This window comes from Patagioenas fasciata, chromosome 1, assembly GCF_037038585.1.
Source record: "Patagioenas fasciata isolate bPatFas1 chromosome 1, bPatFas1.hap1, whole genome shotgun sequence".
NCBI classification, from domain to species: domain Eukaryota; kingdom Metazoa; phylum Chordata; class Aves; order Columbiformes; family Columbidae; genus Patagioenas; species Patagioenas fasciata.
Window position 1 is genome coordinate 155,860,997 of NC_092520.1, and position 21,207 is coordinate 155,882,203.

General features: G+C 43.8%; 1 protein-coding gene and 1 long non-coding RNA gene across 5 annotated transcripts in view; one reads left to right on the forward strand and one right to left on the reverse strand.

Moving 5' to 3' along the window:
- LOC139825540 (uncharacterized) overlaps window positions 1-17,244 on the reverse strand; it is a 31,494-nt gene extending 14,250 nt beyond the window's left edge. For 2 of the 3 annotated variants that reach the window (XR_011735628.1, XR_011735629.1), the window contains exons 1-2: window positions 16,505-17,244; window positions 5,782-5,835 (exon numbers count right to left, since the gene is read on the reverse strand). This is a non-coding gene — a long non-coding RNA (uncharacterized lncRNA). The remainder of the gene's footprint in view (window positions 1-5,781; window positions 5,836-16,504) is intronic. The other variant, XR_011735630.1, reaches the window with a different exon arrangement.
- Window positions 17,245-17,524: 280 nt separating this feature from the next.
- CHST11 (carbohydrate sulfotransferase 11) overlaps window positions 17,525-21,207 on the forward strand; it is a 183,109-nt gene continuing 179,426 nt past the window's right edge. Inside the window, exon 1 of one of the 2 annotated variants that reach the window (XM_065862687.2) lies at window positions 17,525-17,795. In XM_065862687.2, coding sequence (XP_065718759.1) covers window positions 17,678-17,795 — 118 coding nt within the window. In that variant the 5' untranslated portion in view covers window positions 17,525-17,677. The remainder of the gene's footprint in view (window positions 17,796-21,207) is intronic. The other variant, XM_065862689.2, reaches the window with a different exon arrangement.

A 21,207-nucleotide genomic window follows, 5' to 3' on the forward strand; every position in this document is an offset into this window, starting at 1 on the left:
CTTTGAAACTATCCAAATGATTTTTTTTTTTTTCCTGTTTCTCAGTCACTGCTTTTTTGCTCCTGTTCTGAAATTGCATGTCAAAGATGTGCTGGAGTACCAGCACACACGGGAGCATAGCTGTTGTTCTTCTGTAGCTTCCTTGCCTTGCCAGAAGAGGAGATGCCCATCCTCTTCTTCTAGGTGGTCTAGAGGGCGCCAGCTTGGATCAGTTGGAGTTAGTGTGGTGTATTATGCCTTCTATCAGATAATGGGTACCTGCATCTGTTTCTGTAGGAACACAGGTTTTCAGTGGAGTTTTTACCCTGAGTTCCTCTCAGATCTGTGTGGATCCTACCTTGAGACACTGCTGGATTATGAGTCTATGTCGTGGCTTAACCCGAGCTAGCAATACAACCACAATAGCTGCTCGCTCACTCACCTGCCTCCCACAAATAGGGGAGAGAATCTAAAGTGAAGAGAGAAACTTGGATTGAGATAAACACAGTTTAATAAAATAACAAAATACTAATACACTATTAGTAAATATATAGAGATAAAAAATAGAATGTAAAAGATACTCAATGCAACTCCTCACAAACTCCGCCCACACCAAGCAGCCAGTCCCAGGAAGCAGCACCTGGTCCCAAATAACTGATCTGGAAAAGAGGAAAAAGCAAAAAAAGGCAGAAAAACCCAGAGATCTCTGCAAAATGGCAAAAGACTGAACTAAATTTCCTAAATAGAACTCCCCAGCTCCAACAAAAAAAAAAAAAGCAAAAATGAACACGTGAGAAAGAGAGACTGGAAGATCCCAACTCTCCTTAAATAATTAGCATGGTGCTAATGGGACGGAATACTCTTATTGATCAGTCTGGATGTCAGTCAAGCTCTGCTCCACCTCTGCCCCACTTCCTGGCTGCCTCACACCTGTGGGCAGAGCGCTCAGAGTGTCCTTGGCTCTCACACCAGAGCAATTAAAAACATTAACTCTCTTCTGGGGCGTTATCTTGTGTTCTCAAACTAAGTCCAAATAATGACTGTGCTAGCTATGAAAAAGAAAGGTTTCTAACTGCATGAAGAAAATTAATTCATTTTTCAGTCAAACCAGCACAGTGTATATACTTTCCAGGAGAATGTTTGCCATTCTCTATGCTGCCTTGCTTCCTTCCAGCTCTACCTCTTGCCTTGAAATTCTGACCTTCAAGGCTGTGTAGTGTAAGGCTGTTTAGTACCAGTCACTAAGGAGTTTGAATTGCCAATAAGTTCCTGGGTGAACTATCTGTCATAAATGGCAAAGACCCAAACACCATCCTCGAGGGGATGAATTCTGCTAGAGACTTAACAGTGGTAATGGCTGGCTTTTTTATGTAGATGAAAACCTTATCAAGTGCTTAACAAGGCGATATTCAGCAACATCCCCACAGTCCCTTTCCTCCACCCAAGCTAAACCTGTGTGCAACCCTGCCCTATACTGTGCTCCTCCATGTCCACTTCACAGGCAATATCACAGATGAGAAATGAAGCTATGAAGAGCTGCTACATTCTGTCCCTGGTTCAGACGACCAGGTTTCATCCGAGGACACTGGCAGTGTGCTTTCATTTCTTGCCCTCTGCGCACATCAGCTACCAGGCCCAAGTACACCCCTTGCTTCTGGCCTGGAGGAGATCCAGCCCAGCGTGTCTATGGGAATTCTGAATTCACTTTCTTCTCTTTGTAACTGAAAGGTTTTAAACTGAGATGCCAGACACCATTAAACTGGCACTTATTTGACTTCTGTCTAGGGTAACTGGTAGATAAATATTTTGGTTGAGAATATATCTTATGCTAAATATACTGTTTTACAAGATACCTGACTTGAAAATATTGAAGAATTTAAATGTTTTGCTTTTCAGGTTTTATGTGCAATAAAATGATGACTGGTATCAAATAGGTGTAATTTAATTTTTATGTGACTGTTTCTCCCTCTCCAATTCTCAAATAAAGTGCTCAGCACCTTTTAAAAAGCCAGCCTGCATTAAGAGACTGCTTTTTGTTGGTCTCTAGAGCACTAGTTTTAATTTGCTAACAGGAAAAAAAAAAATCTATTGAAGGAGGATTATACAAGCTAAGAGACATTTTTAGCATGGGAAAGTGAGATAGCAGGCAATGAACTCCAGGAAACAGACTCAAGAATGGGAAAAATGGATGCAGCCTTAACTGTGCATCTTCTTCTGCAATATGTGTTCAAACTGTTCAAATTCTGCCCCTTTTTCTTGCTGCACAGGGGTAGTCCTCCAGCTGGATCGTCCCCCTGTACCTGGTGTTGCAGCTAGCAGGAAAAGCAGAATTGCTACTGCTCCTTAAAAAAGAGTTTCAGCTTCTTTAAACCGTTTGGTCCTGCTCAAAGGAATCTCTCTGGCAGACTGCATTACCTTGCTCTTCATTCAGCCCAGCGTGGCGTTTCACTCCCGTTTTGTTTGTCAGCATGTCCAGGATGCTGTGCATACATATATCTGGAAGTGCAGATATGGAAGATGTTCTCTGAGCCCAGCAAAGGGGACCCACTCTGCTCCAGGAGCCCTCACTTACTGTCAGTGCCCAAATCTGTACCACACATGAAGTCAAGAAAAGGTGGCAGGAACCCTGCATGGATGAATGAGAATAAGCTCCAGACAAACCTCAAAGAGAAAAAGGAAGAACACAAGAGGTGGGAGAAGGGACAGGTGACCCAGGAGGACTGTAGAGACACTGTCTGAGTGTGCAAAAGCCCACCTGGATTTGCGGTGAAGGCCATGAGGGGTTTCTACTAGTATATCATCTGTAGCAAAAAGAAAAGTAGGCAAAATGTGGGCCTGCTGCTGGATGGGACACAGGACATGGAAAAGGCTGAGGTATGTACTCAAAGCCTTTGCCTTGGTCTCTACTGGTAGGAATTGCCTTCAGGAATCGCAGGCCCCTGAGAAAGAGGCTGGAGCAACAAAGATTTACCCTCAGTAGAGGAGGTTAGGGAACATGGACACACACCAGGCATGCATAAGTCCACAGGACCTGATGGAATGCATACATGAGTGGTGAGGGAGCTGGGTGATGTCTCTCCAAAGCCACTCTCGATCATCTTTGATCACACTGATCAGTAGAGATTCTTGAAGACTAGAAGAAAGCAAATGTCACTCCTATCTGCAAGAGGGGCAAGAAAGAAAATCTGGGGGACTATAGGCTGGTCAATCTTACCTCAATACTTGGGACAGTAATGGAGCAGCTAATTCTGGAAACCATTTGCAAACAAATGAAGCATAAGAAGGTGATTGGAAGTAGTCAGCATGGATTTATGAAGGTAAAAACATGCTTAACCAATCTGGTGGCCTTCTATGATGAGTTGACTGGCACGGTGGACAAGCAGAGAGCAGTGGATGCTGTTTATCTTGACCTTAATAAGGTTGATGACACTGTTTCCCGCTGTCTATCCTCACAGAAAAATTGATGAAGAGCTGAGACTTCCAACTCTGGTGTTTAGAGCTGCCGAGTGTCCTGAACTCCAGTCCTGACTGCAGGGGTTGTTAATATCTACATTGTTATTGGATAATATATTTAACTGTGGGCTCCCAGGTGGACATACCCACAAAATGAAGTAATGGAAAGGGACATGATGTAAGATTCAGCCTCCCCGGCAGCACCTGCTAATGATGGCTCAGCACTCTATTCCTTGTCAGTCTTGAGCATCTCTTTCTCCTCTTGGAGCATGAGGATCCCTCTGTGGTGATAAAATGCCTAATTCCTTTCACAGATTTACTCCGCAGAAGCTCCTGGTATACAACTGTGGTACCATTGTGTTACTTGTGCATCACCTGGTTTTCTAACACAATGATTTGCTGAACAGAGTGTATTTCTTTGCTCTTCAAACAGTAAAAACCTGCAAGCCATCTTTATTCTCAAAGGATGTATGCCCGCACAACTCTTGCCAATATAAATAAGGTTTTAAATAGTGAAGGATTGCTGAACTGAGCTCATGGTGTACTACAAATAGTAAAAAAACCCCACACCAACCTTGCATTTTTTGTTGCTGTTTAAATGACTCAATTAAACCATCTGCTTCTGAAACAGCTCATGTATTTTTGGATTTGGTTAGGAACTGACCGCAGCATTGCAAACAGCACTCATCTTGCAGAGATATCTGTTTTTATACACAACATAAGACTGCCAAGAGAGCTATGTTTTAGAAGTCAGACAGGAATGGTATGACTTGAAATTGGCACAGCCTTGTCATTTAACTTCACTACCACCTCATTTGTGTAAAACAGGGAAAGTTTTAAATGGATGTTACCATAACGAGAGCATCCAATGAATCCCTTATTTGTGGCAAAGGAAAGCAGTCACCTTCTAAGGTGACTTCACTTTGACTTCTGTGATTCACATGGGACGCAGAATTACGGCATTTGTTCTTATGCAGAATTATGGATGAGACCCAAGACTAACTGACAGCTCAGTTATTTCTTCCTGATGCATTTCATTAATAGCCCCTGCACCTCTCACCTCTATGAAATTGGCAACTACTGAGGTGCGTGTAAGAGGCTAATTGCCCCCAGAGTCAATTGTCTTGGAGCCAATTGTTAATCTCCTGATGTTAATTGCCAAAAGCAGGAGTAATCAAAGTAGGCAGGGGGCACAGGAGCTGCATGCATATTAGAGCTATGTAGCAAAATGCAGGTGGTGTTCAACTCTGCTCCATGATACCACAGCAGAGTTTAGCAAGTGGGAACATGACGAGGCATTAGCTGAGTGTAAATCCTGAGTGTTTTGCTGCATTTTTCGTTCATCACCTTCGGATTGCTACACTACTTGAGCACAATAAAACAGGTGGGGTGAAATGTGGGCCCTGGGCAGGCTAAGTGTGTGTTAGAGATCTGACTGGGATGCCTCTACTACTTGATGTTGGGATGATACTGGCAGTGTTGTGATGAGTTTGCCAAGAAAAAGAATGGAAGTATAAAGGCTGTATAGTTTAGTTCTCTCTCTTGCGATGGCTTTTCAATTTGGTGTTTCCAGACAGAAGACTGAATTTAATCCTGGGGTTAAATGAATCTCTGGTAACTTCTGTTGAGTTGATTCTGCCTATATCAAGGTGCATCTTCAGTGTGTTTGACTTGTGCTTTTGGATTTGGTTTCCTAACATAAGGTGACTGAATACCTTACTGAAAAAGAGAGAAAACAGTGCTATTGTTATTTTTTTTATAAACAAAAATGCACAAAAACCTATGAAATTATACAGAATGTAGTGTGGGCCAAAAATCTGACCTGTGTTTATAGTTTATTAAGTTAAGAGGGAAGGAGGTATGTTTGATAAGATACATATTTTGCACATAACCAGTTGCAAAAATCCTGCTAGGCTCCTCTTTCATCCTGTCAGACTGATGGCTTTTGAGCATCCCAGTTTACAGCTTCTGTCTAGACTATGGTTTGACCTTTTGTTCCTGGTGTCAGAGGGTGACTTTCAAGAGCTTGAGTCTGCTGCTGTTGAGCAGTGATGGAAGTGGGTATTCCACGAACCTGAGCAGCTGGAACATCTGGTGGGGGGATAAAACTATCAGTTGTTTGTCTGGATGGTTGAGGCTTTGGCTGGAGGGCTTTGTCACTATGTGTGACAAATGTTTTATCTCCCAGATTACAGTATAATGATAATTCTTCTAAATAAGTACGGATTTCTCTAGATTTTTTTTTTTTAACCCTTGCATCTGGAGAAGAAGGAAACAGAAATCTTCTGTGATTACTGTATTGTATATCATAATGAACATTTTGCAAATGAACAACAACGGTTAACTTACCTTACAAACTCTGGCCTGGAAACTGCCAGCACAACTCAAGGGACTGAGAAACACCTAAAAAAAAAAAACCCACAAGATTTTTGTGATACTGGTGACACAAACAGGGGAGAAAAAAAAAAAAACAAAACAAAAACAAACCCAAAAGGAGGTAGTAAGATTACTATATTGATAGCATTAGTGTTGGGGAGTAGCATAACAGTAACAGATTCAGAGAGCACCTCTGCAAAATACTCTTTATTTTGATTCAGATTTCAAGCTGGCTGCCAGCTCTGCTTGTAACACAGTGTAGATATGCTGAAGTGTCATCTACAAAGGTCTGCCCTTCAGCATATTTTTCTCTGTGTGTAATATAGTGCACTAATATGTACAGGAGCTGTGAAGGGGGGATGAGGGGAGGAAGAAATAAGCTTTGTGACCCAGTTTTACACACAAATTAGAAGGCTTAATTTGAGGCACAATCATTTTATCAGGTGTGTGTGGCAACTTGAACTGGCAAGATGATTGGGTCCCTGGAGAGAGAATTTCATTTTAATGTTTTTTTCTGCCCTAAATGCAAAGCTACTGGATATTTGGTTTAGTATACATGCTTTCAGCACCTGCTGCTAGCATTGTGACAGATACTGGCAGCCACAAAAATTAACATATATTTATAAATAATGTCATGAAAAGCATGACTGCAAAGGTTAGGCTAAAGGCAGGGCCTGCTACTGGACTTAGTTATTGAAGAAATGACCTGGTTTTCCTTTCTTCCCTCAGCCTTCTACCTTATGGTGAGTCTGAAAACTACAGAGTGTAACATTAAACTGGAGCAACAAAGTTTCTGGTGTTTCAGATAAATCTTCGCTATGGAATGGAGAGGAGACCCTTTTCTATGGGAGCTTTTCTAACTGTCCCTGGAAGTGCAGTAAAGAGAAGTGCCATCACAAGCCTTCACTTGTCGCTTCCCTCTTGCATGCTATCAGAAAAGGAAAGGTGATCTCCTGGCATGTTGAGCTCCTGGCATGCTGCAGCACGTCGCCTCCCTACTGAGGACCAAAGCCCATGAGACCACCTGCCCTGAGAAGCACAGCGGTGGCTGCCTGCACATCAGTACTTGTGGGTGAGTTACAAGAGCTACTTGTACGCCTCAAAGAGGACTCTCTGCCTGCAGTGATTGAAGAAACCTGTGGTTGGCCTTCAAAGGGAAGCAGCTAGCCTGAAGGAGACCAGAGTGCTGGTTGCTATTGCTGAGCTCTTCTGCAAGAAGTGATGGTGTGGTTCCCCAGCCTCATGTGCGATTTGTGCCACTGGCACAAACTGCTGCTTGTTCAGTTCTGTAAAGCCTCAAATCTCATTTCAGCAAAGGTTGTGTTAATGCGTATCCAAAGCTGCTAAAAATCCACTTCCCTAAAGTGCTTTCTGGTCATGGTTTATGTTCTCCTTAGAATGAATCACAGATGGGGTCTTGTTTCCTTTTTTTTTTTCCCCCCTTAATCCCATCAGTTACATGGTGGGCTAGCAGGCTGTGGTTTGAACTAGGTCTGTTTAATTTTTTACTTCACAAACTGGTGGTAATGAGGCAAAAGGAGGAGATTAAAGGTTTACAATTCAAACACCCAAAGGATGATCGTGTCTACGTCTCCAGCATATTGGACTTACATGTCCAGGTTTTGGTAGCCAGAAGGCTGCTGGGGTGCCCTCTGTGAAAAGAGGTCCAAGACTGCCCCCACGCCAGACACAGCTGGCTCCAAATAGATCCAAAGCAGAGCCCATCAGTCGAACTGGTGGCACTTCTGTGGAAATGTATTTAAGAAAGGGTAAAACATACTGTGTAGCAGTTGTGAGAGAGACAAGTGAGGAAAAAAAGGGAAGGAAACTGTACTGAAGACACCCAGGTCAGTGAAGGAGGAATGGGAGGAGGTGCTCCAAGTGACAGAGCAGGGGTTCCCTGCCAGCCTGTGGTGCAGACCATGGTGAGGCCAGCTGTTCCCTGCAGCCCATGGAGGACGATGTCAGAGCAGATATCCACACTGCAGACTGTGGACGATCCTTTGTTGGAGCAGGGGAACCATGTGAGAAGGAAGGAGGGGCAGAGAGGAACTGTTATGGACTGACCACAATCCTCATTCTTCATCTCCCTGTGCTGCTTGGGACAGGAGGCAGTAGAAGAGTGAAGGACTGAGAATGAGCTGGGAAGAAGAAGGTTTGGGGGAATGATGAAGTTTTTTTAGTTCTGTCTGTTTCTCACCATTCTATTTCTAACTGGCAATAAATTGAATTAATCTTTCCCAAGCAGGGTCTATTTTGCCCATAATGGTAATTGGAATAATAAGTGATCTCCCTGTCTTTATCTCAACTCATGAATTTTCCACCTGATTTTCCCCTGTCCTGTTGAGGAGGGAGAGTGGGGGAGCAGCTGGCTGGGGGTCTAGCAGCTGCCCAAGCTTAACCCACCACACTCAGTTATGGTATGGGCATGCAGAAAGTTGATTTGGTAAATGACACACACAAAGGGAATAAAAATCTTCAGTCTTGGTGAGAATGAACGGCTTGCACCATTTGGAGATGCAAACTTCCTTGAACTGATCTCCTGACAACACAATGATCTCTTGGCCCGCCAGTGGCTGATCTCCTCCAGGAAAATCTCACTCTCCCTGGCTGTGCCAAATACTGGCTCAACTGTATAGAGTGATTTACTGAAAGTGTGGCACTCTGTCAGTACAAGCAGATCCATTTACTTTTCAATAGTCTGAGTTCGAAATTTTCTCACTCAAATAGACACTATACCAGTAGCTGTTATTTATGAAGTGATTTGAAGTCCCTTTTGTGTCGTTGGAAAGGACAGTGTGCAGTTGCGTTGGCAGAAAACTTTCTTCCCAGAGTTAGGTAAATTTATATATATATAAAAATATATATATATGTATTTGTTGTTGTTGTTAAAAAACAAAGGTGTCTTTCAGGATGCATTTGCAACATTATTTGATTTTTGAGATCAGTGAAAAGAGAATTAACACAGATTTGAAAGTTAATAAGGTTGTAAAGTTTCGCAGTCCAAACTACATATATACGTTCTCTATTGGTTTTATTTAATATTAACTACAAGAAAGTAATAAAGCAGCATGGAGCCTCCAGAAAGCATTTCTGATTTTTTTTTTTTTTTTTTACAATGAATCATATACAGCAAAAGGCCGTTCTTCTTCCTGTGCAGGGTCAGACAGACAGCTTAATGGTATTCATTCCTCATCAGCTTTTGATAGATGTTGTAGAGTCAATATGGATATGTTATCCTAGCCCATCTCCAGGAAGAGATAAGCTTTGATAGAATTATGGCTCATGTTTCATAAACCAGATCTGAAACCATACCAGAATGCATCAAGAAAATGTGCTATAGTTGCTGCTGATGCTCTGTAAGAAGTTAAGTTGTTGTTCAGAAGAAAGGTGACATAAATATCCCTTTTTTCCTTCTAGACTGCTGAAGAAAGGCTTATCAAATTACTAAAGCTGAGTGACCTTTATAAGTGTGCTAATTTTTCTTAATACAGTTAAACTAGTGATGAACTCAAACCCTGTCTCTTCCTTAGGTCAAGATATGGTTCACCGTGTAAGCCATGGTTTTGCATAGTCAGCTATCAATAGAGTTTATAGATTCTCTTTGCTGGAATTGTGTTCTCATTTCCAGAGACTTCATAGTGCATTTGGAATCATAACTCCAGTGTAGGCGGTTCATAAGAATGGCGAGCCATAGCAGCAGGGAAAGGTAAGCAGTAACTCGTTATATAGATGCAATACTGGTGGAGTGACAGATGTGTGAAGTGATTTGGAAAAGGTCTTTACAGGTTGGATAATATTATTTCAACAGCCGCTGTGTGATTTATTATCTCTGTTCCCTCTCCTGGAATATCACCTAGACATCCTTTAAATAGAAAGAGTCCCTGAAGTCACACCTTTTAATTGAGGAGGAATGGTGAAAGAGAAAAAAACCTAGCATTTAATTAGCTCTAGAAAATGCTTCTCTTTTAGATGTGTTCCTAAGCTGCTCCTTACAATCCCACAGTGCTTTTCAGTTAAGCACTCCTAGCACTTCTCAAGCCTAAGGTCACTGCAGTGTAGACAGTGAGAAAAGTCATACTTGTAAGTACGAATTGCTGCCTCGCTTGTTCAGTCTGATGATTTTCAGTAATGCAATTTTCCTTTGGGCACAAAAAAACTTGTTTTCAGCCTTGGATCTGTTTTTTACACCTGCATTTCTACTGGCTTCAGTGGATTTTTTCTCCTAATGCAAACGTTAGAGGAATGAGACATAGGAAAATTGTAACAATATAAGAGGTATGTGACTTTCCACTTAAGACCATGTTGACTTGCTGTTGATTTTGGAAAATCTTCAACACACGTAAGTCTTAAAGACTTTAAGCATATGTTTAAATCAAATATGTGCGTATTGAACATGTAGTGGTTATACATGGAAAACCAGAATGAAAAATTGTACAGAACTTGTTTCACCACTGAAAAATAACAAAGGATTTTCCCAGCATCTGTTGACTTAAAATGGTCTTCTGAACAAGTTCCAGGTGAAGAAGAGATGTGTTTACCTTCAGGTTTAGTATAAACAAAAAAAAGGATTTTCTGGTGATCATAATGAATTAAAATCTTGTATGAAAGTAATTTATTTTCAGATGGCATTAAAACTTTAAATGGGAAACATTTTATTTGTCTCTAGTTGGATTTTTTGGGTAGAAAAAATATAGGAAAAGAGAGCGTATATTATTGACCTAAAACAACCTCTACTGAAACTAACATGCTCAAGTAACAATGAAGAATATGGCTCCCATTTCTGACTGTAAAGTATTTTGTAAGGTAGGTGACAAGAAAACAAGATACAATGCTGAACATTACAGTACAGAAAATATGAGATTGGGCAGCGTTTCCTTCAAACCAAAAAGAAATTTAGAAACCTGTGTTGGGATTTGTTTTACCTAACCTTGCCTGTGTCCAATATAGGTGTCTGTCGCAGAGCTGGACATCCAGGAGGTTTTTGGTCAGTGGGCACTTTCAGGGCGTGATTTGTCTCATTGCACTTTAGATGCTCAAAATAGGGCAAATAAATTGTGTCATGTAAATGTGTATTTTTTTCTGTTGACTAACCGTGTATCAACATTTGACCAGCTGGAGACCAGCTTGATGGAATATAGGAGTTAGTGAGCTGGATCTACACCACAAGTGACAATAGTAATAATGGTTTTGAAAGAAACACTTTACAGAAAATACCAGCAAGTTATTTACATAATCAGAAATAATTAGAGATTATTTCAGAAAAGCCAAACAATCATGTTAAGGCACTTTAAAAAACCCCAAACACAGGAGATGATTTTGTCTTTAATTTAGAAGAGTAGAATGGCAGCAATCTAAGTAACTGCTTTTTCAGATATTTTCCTTATTACCTCCCCCCCCACCCCCAATAATTTCTTCTATGAATCTCTTCACTTCCGCAAAGCTGGTTTTTCTTTTTTTAAGTATGTGTGTTTGTTCCTATTCGGCTGGGACTTTTTCCCCCAGAGTAACATATAAACCACTTCAACTCTTGGAGACAAATTAATTTACTGTTGAAAGTAGCTTGCTTGGCTTTTAGGCAAGAAAGTGCTGCAGGGTGAATGGAGCAAGCATGCTTATGTTTTCTAAAGCACATGCAGTTTGTACTGTCCTGGTGGTGTGCTGCTTCTGCTCACCAACAGCTACCGCATCCTGTCTTCCTGGCTGCAAGGTTTTATTCTGAGACCCTTGTGTCTAATGAGGGGCATAGCAGGATGGCAGCAATATGTTCTGAAGAGCATGAGTAATCCCTGGTGTCTGAGAATAGAATTAGGATGAGCAACCCTGTGAAAAAACAGTAATTCCTCCTTATTTCAGCCTCTCTGTGCTCTGAGTCACACTTCAGATGATGCCCCTAAGGTCAGTTGAAAGAGAGATCTGAATTTCTGTGCGGCTTAAGGGTGCACTCCCATTGCTGGGGAAAATACTTGTCCATTTAAAAGTCCTTTTAACAAATGCAACTAACTCAATATAAGGGGAATTTGCATGGACAGAAAAGGTTGCCTTGCAGCTGCATTGGCCCTTGCATTTAAGTTTTACTCCCGTAATTTCACTTCATAAAAAGTGTCCTTAACTAGCAATAGGGAAAACTGCAAAGGAAGTGCACATAAGGTGAAAAAAAAGAGAGCTGAACTTCAGTGGAACTTGGCAAATATTTCAGTGTCTGCTTTGGCTGGGAATTTGTGTTGGCTGCTCTGGTTGTAGCTGTGGTGATGGGATGCACTGGAATTTTTCTTGGATTTCTGGGGGGTGTTCCTCAAGTGCAGCCATTTGCATTGCAGGACAAGGCCAAGCTCTAGCTACTAAACATCGCAAGCAAACATCAGTCTTTTGGCAGACTTGACCACTGCTACCTGTTGCAGGGCCTACTGATGTTTCCTCTAAAGCCAGTGACATTGTCCTGGACAGTGCTGGATCACTGGGGTTGATCCACTACAGCTGTTGGTCACAGTAGGCAGAGGTGTAAGCATCCACCACCTCTAGAAACTGCATCCTTCAAAGCAAAGCTTAAAAAGTTGCTTCTATGCCTGTCTCCTCCAAGCCTTTTAACTAAGAGCTTTGCAATTAATATCACAGTGGTCTTGCATCAACCAGAGATTTTGCTTGTATGTCCTACTTTGATCTTGAAATACATCATATATTGCTTCTCCTTATGAATTTGGTTAAGGCAAATGTGTGCTTGTCCTTTCACGTACCTTGTTTAACTTAACCATGGTCCTGTATTCTGCCATCTTTAAATCAAGTCAGTTCTACAACAGAAACTTTTGTCGGCCTTGTGAAGTCATTTAAATGTACAGCATTCTTGGTTTTAAGAGACACAAGCATTTTCATCTAGTCCTGTCAGCAAACTGACATTAGCAGCAGAATTTAGTGTGCTTGCACACAGGTATGTACCACTCTGACAAAAATGTGTCTTGCAAGGGCCTGCATCAGACAGGAGCTTCCTAAAGCTTGCCTGGATGTTTTTCTATTGAGATTAATAACAAATAGTTAATAATGAAGGTAATAATAAAGATTACTAGTAGATAATAAAGGTACCACATGTGTTTCAAAAATGGGAGTGTCTCTATATTTAGCCCTGGAAACATTGTCTTGCTCTCCAGTTTCTCAGACTCTCCTCAGAAGAGGGAAGAATCTGTTCTCATCACAGGACAAAACTACTAGTGAAGCAGGAAGCTGCAATTCCTTAAGGGACAAAGAAAACACAAAACTAACCTGTGGTCTAACAGTTCAGGAGAGGTGGAGACAACAGTGCCTTTCAGATACGAAGACTGAGATAATACACGTTGCATTCTTAGAAATACTGCCTCTCATCAGTCTGGTTTGCATTACCTACAAGGCAGGCAGTCCAAGAAGCCATAAATTTGTTCTGTCTAGAATGAAGACAGATGAAATCCTCTCTGAAATGTAGGAGGAAGCCAACTGGGTAGCAGAATGACATCTAGTAGAAAGTATTTTAAAAATTTTTTGGTGAAAAAAAAAGCCAAACACAAACCAACAGCCTTATATTCCTGGAAAAGAACACTAGAGATTTACCTGGAACCAAGAGTTAGATACTCCAAGAACATGAGCTCTCCTTCTAATTCAGTACTCAGGTTGCACAGGGTATAAAGGCCAACACAAATTCCTGGCCAAAGCAGACACTCAGGCGTTACCTAAGGCATCACCACAGAAAATGCAAGATGCAGGACAAGGTATTTCAGAAACGCAGCAGATTTTTCAGCTTTGGGAACATGTTAGGTGCATGGGATTTCTTATATGGGGGGAAGAGGACAAGACATCTGCCTAGCACCAGAAATTATTCTTTCAGTTTTCTATGGTGGTAACTTCCTGGAGATGGGTGACCTTTTACACATGCATATGGTGAACTGCTGACTGAGAAATCTGTGTAGGTGAATGAGCTTTGCCCTACTCCACTGCAATCAGCTGGGGTACGGAAGTTCTCAGTGACTTTTTATAATGGGTTCAAAATCTGTATCTTGAAAGACTGTTATCATACATTAATAGAATAACATTGCTCAACACAATTTAACAGTCTCAGGTTGCGCTACAGGGCCCTACAAGGTCTGAGGTAGGGGAGTGCCTGACCATTAACATGGGTCTTTTTTTGTTTGACTTCCTACCTTCAGACAGCACAGTTTAGGGCAACTGGTCAAATGAAAGGTCCGCTGACTGGCTTGAATCATTAAAGAAATTTTTTTTTTTTCCTTTGGGGGACAAAAACCACCTGGTTTCTTTATAGTATGGCTGTTCTAGGCAGGGGAAGTTAAAAACTATTCCCACAGAATATAACCAGAGAGACAAGTCCAGCAGATTTGCTGATCCACTTAACTAGACTGCTTCATCCTTTGGTGGTAAGAGTCGTGATGGGAGTGGAGTCATAACGGTCTAAAGATAGACAGAGTCTGAAATTTACTGTTTCTGTTTCAGATCTGAAGAAGGCTTACACGCCTAAAAGCTTGTGCGTATTCCCTCAATAATACTAGTTGCAACCACCTGAAGACATTCCCTAAAGATTTCACCTTGTGTTTTGAAGAGGATGAAGCTGATCAGTATAAAACAAAGTAACTTTTTTTTTTTTCTGAGATTCTTTCATTACAGATGAAAACTTGCATAAGCACCTACATGTCTCCCACAGATACCTCTATTTTCTAATGTTTTTCTGATTCACATTTCAACATACTCTTCAACATTAGCCTGCTTGCCATTTTTTGATAAATTGCACCCTGAGCTTACCACACACTGTATTTCTGTGCTGGTTTTCAACTGTGGTTTTGTTATTTTTAGAGCTTTATCAATAAATACTGATGTGGGTGGGTGCCTTTTTTTGTGTGTGTGTGTGTGTGTGTGTTTATGTAAAGCTTTTTTGTTATACAAAATAATCTACAAAACACTGTCTGGACTTCTTTTGATGTCACTGGCATCTGGTACTTAATCTCTTAAGTCTTTCTTTCCAGAAGCCTCTTGGATGACGAGACTATTTTTATTCAGAGATACTGAAGGCTGGTTATTATCACGGGAATGGTAGGTGATCACACCTACAGTACTATCCGGACTCCCTACTGCTCGGCAGCTGCTGAAGCTTCCACTCGGAGTTGTGCTTTAGAAGAACTGCCTGAGCTGTGCGTGTACCTATTCTAAAACTTGGCACCTGTCTGGAAAGACAACTGCGCTTCCTTGTGTTCCCTCGATTATGCTCTTTTCTGTAGGAAAACTAAGCACAGCTGTCTCAGTCTCTAAAAAAACCAGGCTGCTGCATTTCATTGTCCTAACTCACCAGAATTAGAAAGGATGTCAGAGTTTGAAGAGATGCTGCAAGCATGCGTGTGGATTTTAGATTTGTGATTGTCAGTGTCTGTAATGAAGGTATTGCATTATAATGCTCTTTTGATAGTATATGGCAACATGGCTGGTGATTTTCTTCCTGCTGCTTTAAAACGCTCCATCCTTCCATCAGAGGACGATGCTCAGAAAAAAAAGAGTAATTATTGTTAACTGAGCAACTGACCGCCCTCTAGCAGCCTAAAGCGTTTCTCTTGTGTTACTTGATGAAGTATTGAGTTCTAGGCTTTTGCCCTCATCCCTTGGTCTCTTATCCACATTCCTGGACACAGTCCAGTTCTTTCTGATAAAATACCACAGTTGCTATTGTGCTGCAGCGTATGTATTGATGGATGGACACTGAAATGCCAGTCTGTGTTTCTGGTTGACTTTTGTTGACTGACTTAAAGATTCACTACTTTGATGTATTACACATTAGTACTTCTCTTTATCTAGTGTTTTTGATAGAATGCTTTTGTGTTACTTTTGAGCTTTGGATTTAAAAGAGAAAAATCAATTTAAAGCTTCCTTTACATTAGGAAGACTAGAAAATGGTCATTGCATATCAAAAGAGCTGAAAAAAACATCTACAGAAAGTTACCAAAATTAATATTGCATAAAACCCTAATGAGCAATCAAAATCATTTATAATAAAAGGAACTCTAGGCCAAGACTAAATAATCTACTCTCTCACAAATGTCTACCTATTATTGGTTTCTCCTTTAGGTAAGATCCTTTTAATTGGCTTTTGGGAAGCCTCAATGGAAGACTGATGATTGTACATGTTTCTGTCACAATTAGCCAGGAAGGAATACTTGTACCTTTTGGTTTTGTTCGTTGGGTGTGGTTTTTGGGGGGCATGGGGGGTGGGGTTTAGCTTAAAATCTGTTTTACCTCACTTGCTTCCCAGCTTTGGGCTGGGTCTGTTTAGGGATATTTTCATTTTAAAGACTCCTCCCCCCAGCCACATGAGGACAGAAATCTGAAGGGAAAAAATCCTTTTACACATACAGATAGTATCAGCACGACTTTCACTTTAGCAAAAAGAAAAGCAATAGTAAAACGGTATTTGGGTGCACCAGGGGAACAAATAGAACAGTTAGCACAGTGCAAGGATAAATGTTACATTGCTAAGAAGCTGATTTCATTCAGTGATGTACTTTCCAGCACCTGTCCTTCCAAGGAAGTGGATAGTCCCACTTTGGGAGTTCTGCTGTGCGGTTAATGTTAGAAACCTAGTTCAGGACTTAGCTGACCTGCAGCTGCTCATGCACCCCGGCCCACCAGAAGCCCCAGATGTCCCAAACCCCGATGCACGTGTGGGCAAGGCAGATGCCTTTTGTTCTGTTGCAGTAAGCTCTTCTGCATTCCTCCCACGTACGTCTTGTATCTCATTGCCTGTTGTTGCTCTCCGACCACCAAGAGGTAGACTTCAGTGGAGTAACCTTGGGGGAAGCAGCTTTTTATTTTCCACAGAAAAATGAGCAATCAGTCCCTTAATTCAGAAAACTTACGTCTTGCACTTTAAAAAAAAAAAAAAAAAAGAAAAAAAAAAGAAAAAAATAAAGAAAAAACCCCAAACACATACACACAATAAACTCCCTTTCATTGCTGGCATGCCAGGTGGCACTATTTTTGCTAGGGATGATTCAGTGCTACTGGAAGTCACTGTTTACACGGATTATAAATATTAACAGCCACCGGTTGGGACAGTGGAACACCGAGGAAGAAACGACAAGGACCGGCTATAAAACGATGCCTTACATAGTACTAAAGCGAGAGAACACCCGGAAGGTAGCATTTAGGATTAACGGAGTAACACAGGCACCACACACCCCAAAAACAGGAAAAGTAGGAGAATTTCTCTCCACTAACGGGGCGTGGGGAAGAGGCTCCTTAGTGCGGAGACGGCGGCCCACTCCTCGCCCGCTCACCGGCGGGCTGGAGCACCCAAAGCCCCTCAAGGAGGGCGAGAGTTACCCCAAGCTGGTCAAGTTCACAACCGAGGAGCCGCAACGAGAGCAGCTCCCGGCCGCCGCCTGCGAGGACGAGCGGGGCCTGGCGGCGCCGGGAGGAGCCCGGAGCCCCCACAACCGCCGCCTCCCCCTCAGCGCCGGCGGCGGCCGCAACGGCACCCGCACGCGACCGGCGCGCCCCGCGGCAGCCGTAGCCCCTTGAGGCAGCCGGGCGCGTCCCCGCCCGCCGCCGCCGCCGCCGCCGCCGCCGGGCGGGACCATCTCTCCCCTTGGCGAAGGGGGGGGCGCGCTCCGCCCCGGCTCCCCGGCTGGCCCGCCTACCCCCCGCGCCGCGCAGAGCGCCCCTCCGCCTGGCGCGCGGCGTGGTCACGCCCAGCGCAGGCATTAGCGCCCGCCGGTGCGGGGCGCGGGCGCCCGGGCATCCTCAGGCGTGGCGGCACATCCCCGGCACCTCGGAGCGCCGCGGGCGCGGAGCGGCTCGTAGTGCCAGCTGTGCGCGCCGCGCTCTTCTCTCTGCGCCGCCGGGCAACGCCATGAAGCCGGCGGTGCTGGAAGTAATGAGGATGAACCGGGTGTGCAGGATGGTCCTGGTCACTTCCGTGGGCTCCTTCATCCTCGTCATCTTCTATTTCCAAAGTATGTTGCACCCAGGTAGGGCACCGGCATCGCCGCAACCGCACCGCGACTGCACCGGCCCCGGCCCCGCGGAGGGCAGCGCCCGGCTCGGCGCCAGCCCCGCTCCCCGCCGACGCAGGTGGCGGGCACCCCGGGAGCTCTCAGCGGCTGCCGCCGGTCCTGGCTCTCGCCTCCCGGCGCCGCTGCGGCAGGCGCGGGGCTCGGCGGTGGGCGCAGCGCCCTGCAGCCCGGCCGGCAGCCCCTTCCCGGCCACCGCCCGGGGCAGCCGCGAGAAGGTCGCCTCGCTCCCCGCAGGAAACTTCCCGCGGGAGGGAGCAAAGTTGTTTCTTTTTACAGTTGTTATTATTTTCTGCCTTATATCTTGCGTTTGGTGGGACGGGGTTGGCACCAGCTGGCGAACCCGCCGCGACGGAGAGCGGCTCCGGGAACTGCCCATTCCCGGCGGGTCCTTCCACGCCCAGAGGTGGGATCCCCGGCCCGGTTCCCTGCACCCGCCGCCGGGATTGCGAGTCCCTCGGCTTCGCTGCTTTTTGTTTTTGGTGATGCCAGGGACAACGCGACCGGGCAGGGCCACCCGCTACTGCCGACGGGCAACTTTGCTCCGGCTCGCCGAAGTTGGCCGTAGCGGCGGGGACGGCTGCCCGGGTCGGGCCGTCCCTGCCCGCGGCAAGGGGGAGCCGGACGCCCGCGACGGGGGCGCTTCTGGCCGGCCCTGCCTTAGTCCTGGGCGTTCGGGCGGGTGAGCAGCTCCTGGCGGTGCTCCTGGCTGGGCACGGGTGTCCGTACAGCCCCACGCTGCGGGGTGGCACACAGGAGTGTAATCATTACCTCGATTTCAAACTCCCAGCTACCTAAGGGAACTTTAATTTTCCAGTTTACTAGTACGGTGGACACCAGGGGTAGAGCTGTATTGGGGGTGGAGGGTGCTGACTCCCACGGAAGTCACTCGTAGGTCTGCTGCTGATTCACACAAAGGTGGGATCGGGCCATGGAAACTTCATGGGATGTCTGACTGCACACACAGATCCGTCGTGGATTGCAGTGAGGCAGCTTTGTGCAGCTTGGCTGTGAAATTTATCCAGCATGGTGGAAAAAAAAAAAAAAAGAAAAGAAAAAGAAATTGTCCCCCTCTCTCTGTTTTTTGCCTTCCTGCTTGAGAAGTTACTTGGAAGTTGCACTTGCAGTGTGTTTTTGGAGGGATCTGCCAGCTGAGCAGAGGAGTGAGGCTTATAAGAGGGAGCAATGCCTCTTAGCAGACCAACAGCTGTAGCTGGCAGAGTGGCCACGCTGCTCAGCAGGAGAGTCTCCTCAGCCGTACCTGTAAATCTCTCCTGCCAGCTCTGGAGTGTCGTGGCTACAGGCATAGCTGTAGCAAGTGAGGGAGTAGCTGTTTGGTAAAAAGAAAAAGGATGTATTCAGTTTGACTCTTTCCTTCCCTGCTTGTAGCCACCGAATCATATCCGATAAAAAATGGTATTCCCTTAAAGTTTTTGGAGTCACATGGTAGAGGCTTAGTGTGTTGATAGGATTAGGAATTGGTAGATCTGCTGTTCTGTGGTGAAGCCAAGTCTTGTTTGGCGTTTTTCTGTCAGCTGTCCACTCCTCCAAAGTTGGTATCGTTTGCTTGATGAATGTGTTCTTGTATGGTGTCCATCTGTGTTAATACCTGGCAACTCCTTGGAAAAATTAGCATATTTTTTCTTTCCTGCTGTGTTTGCTCCGTGCTTACATGTTTCACTATGAGTGCTCAGCCCTTAGCAGATCTTGTGAGGGCTTTAATTCATGGCTTCCGGGCACCATGCAGAATTGTTTGTTGTAACACAGCTTCAGCAATTTGATAGAAGTATGATATTTCCATTGGTTGCATGCCACAGGTAACGTAGTTTGCACACACATTCAGAAAACTTGGCCAAGAGTTATTATTTTCCCTTGTTTCATATGAATTATACCACTGGAACACAAACTCAGCATTCAGTAGGTGAGAGATTAAATTAAATATTCTTCTGTGAATTTTTGAATGTAGAAAAATTGCCTTTCAAGAGTTCTCAATATGCTCTATAGTTAACTGCTGAAGATTATGGCCTTATATTTGTGCTATTGTGAAACTATAAATAGGTTGAGATTTTAATACAATTCAAAGGATTTACCATAAACTCTGAGAATGTGGTGCTGTAAAATCAGTGGGAGGATAATCTTCACCCATTTCCCATCTAACACACGCTAACGTTGTTAGCGTCAGTGGAGTAGATCTGGATATAAATGGGATCGCAACCTGTCCATCTTTATTGTGTTGTACCTTTTTGATCATAACTGATTCAGCCTTTTTATTTTTTTGTGTGTGGGCTTTTTCTATAGTGGAAACTGCCAGAAATCTATCAAGCTCTAATCTAGACCCAAATAGAGTGTGGCCATTTGGTTTGCAAGGGTTAAACAGCTGCCTTTTTTTTTTCCCCCCATTATGTGATTGTATGTGTTACTGTCTTGGTGGTGTAAGTGGTAGATCAGTGTAGAGTTCTTGAAGGGTCTGGAGAGAAGGAGGTAGTAGACTTGCCAATGTGATATGCATCAGGTAGCAGATAATTTTGTGGCATTGTGTCCTTATTTGAAGGTAGGTTGGTGACCTTTCTTGAGGTATGTCTCAATTCAGTGGAGCTGGACCCCGAGGCAGAGTGCATGTCAGGTGGGATGGGGCTGGAGGTATAAAGAGCTTTCCAAATCTTGGCCAATACTCCTGTTGTGGAGTGTGTTTTAAATTGTAGTCTGTCTGCACTAGAGTGTGTCTTTGGATGGCTCCTGGAGGGAGCTGCCTGGTATACCCTGGCTTACCACCTGTCACCGTTGTTGGCAGCTTGCAGTGCACTCCAAGACAGGCACGTCGCAATCAGAATTAGCTGGGAAATACCCATCTCAAACCTTTTGGGTGAAAAATAAAGATTATCAGTGAAGTTATTTGCAAGAAGTGTCAGCTCCATATTAATAATCTGGCAATTTCTTCACCCTCCAAGTTCTCTTGGTGAATTTTAGGAGACTTGTTTTCTGCCTGCAGAGCTTTCCAAACAATTTTAGGTGTGACAGAGAGAAGGTGGAAGATGCTAGAAGGTAATGAAATAATGAGTCCAGCCCTCTTCGGGGACAAGACAACTTTTCATCTGTTAGATGGGCTTCTTCCGTTTTAGGAAGTCTGAATGTGGATCTCCTGCTAGAAATGTTAGGCAGACACATTTTTGCTTTTTTTTTTTTTTTTCCTTTGGGATAAGTAAATAGGAAAATGACATAGTTAACAGAAACCTTTCTTAAACCAACCCCCAACAACAGAAACATACCAAAAGCCTGAAGTGTGGGAGGTGAGCTTGCACTTATCTTTGTGGAATAACTTGATGTTGTGTCCCCTTGCGCAGCCTCTCCAATACCAGCATATTGGAAGGAG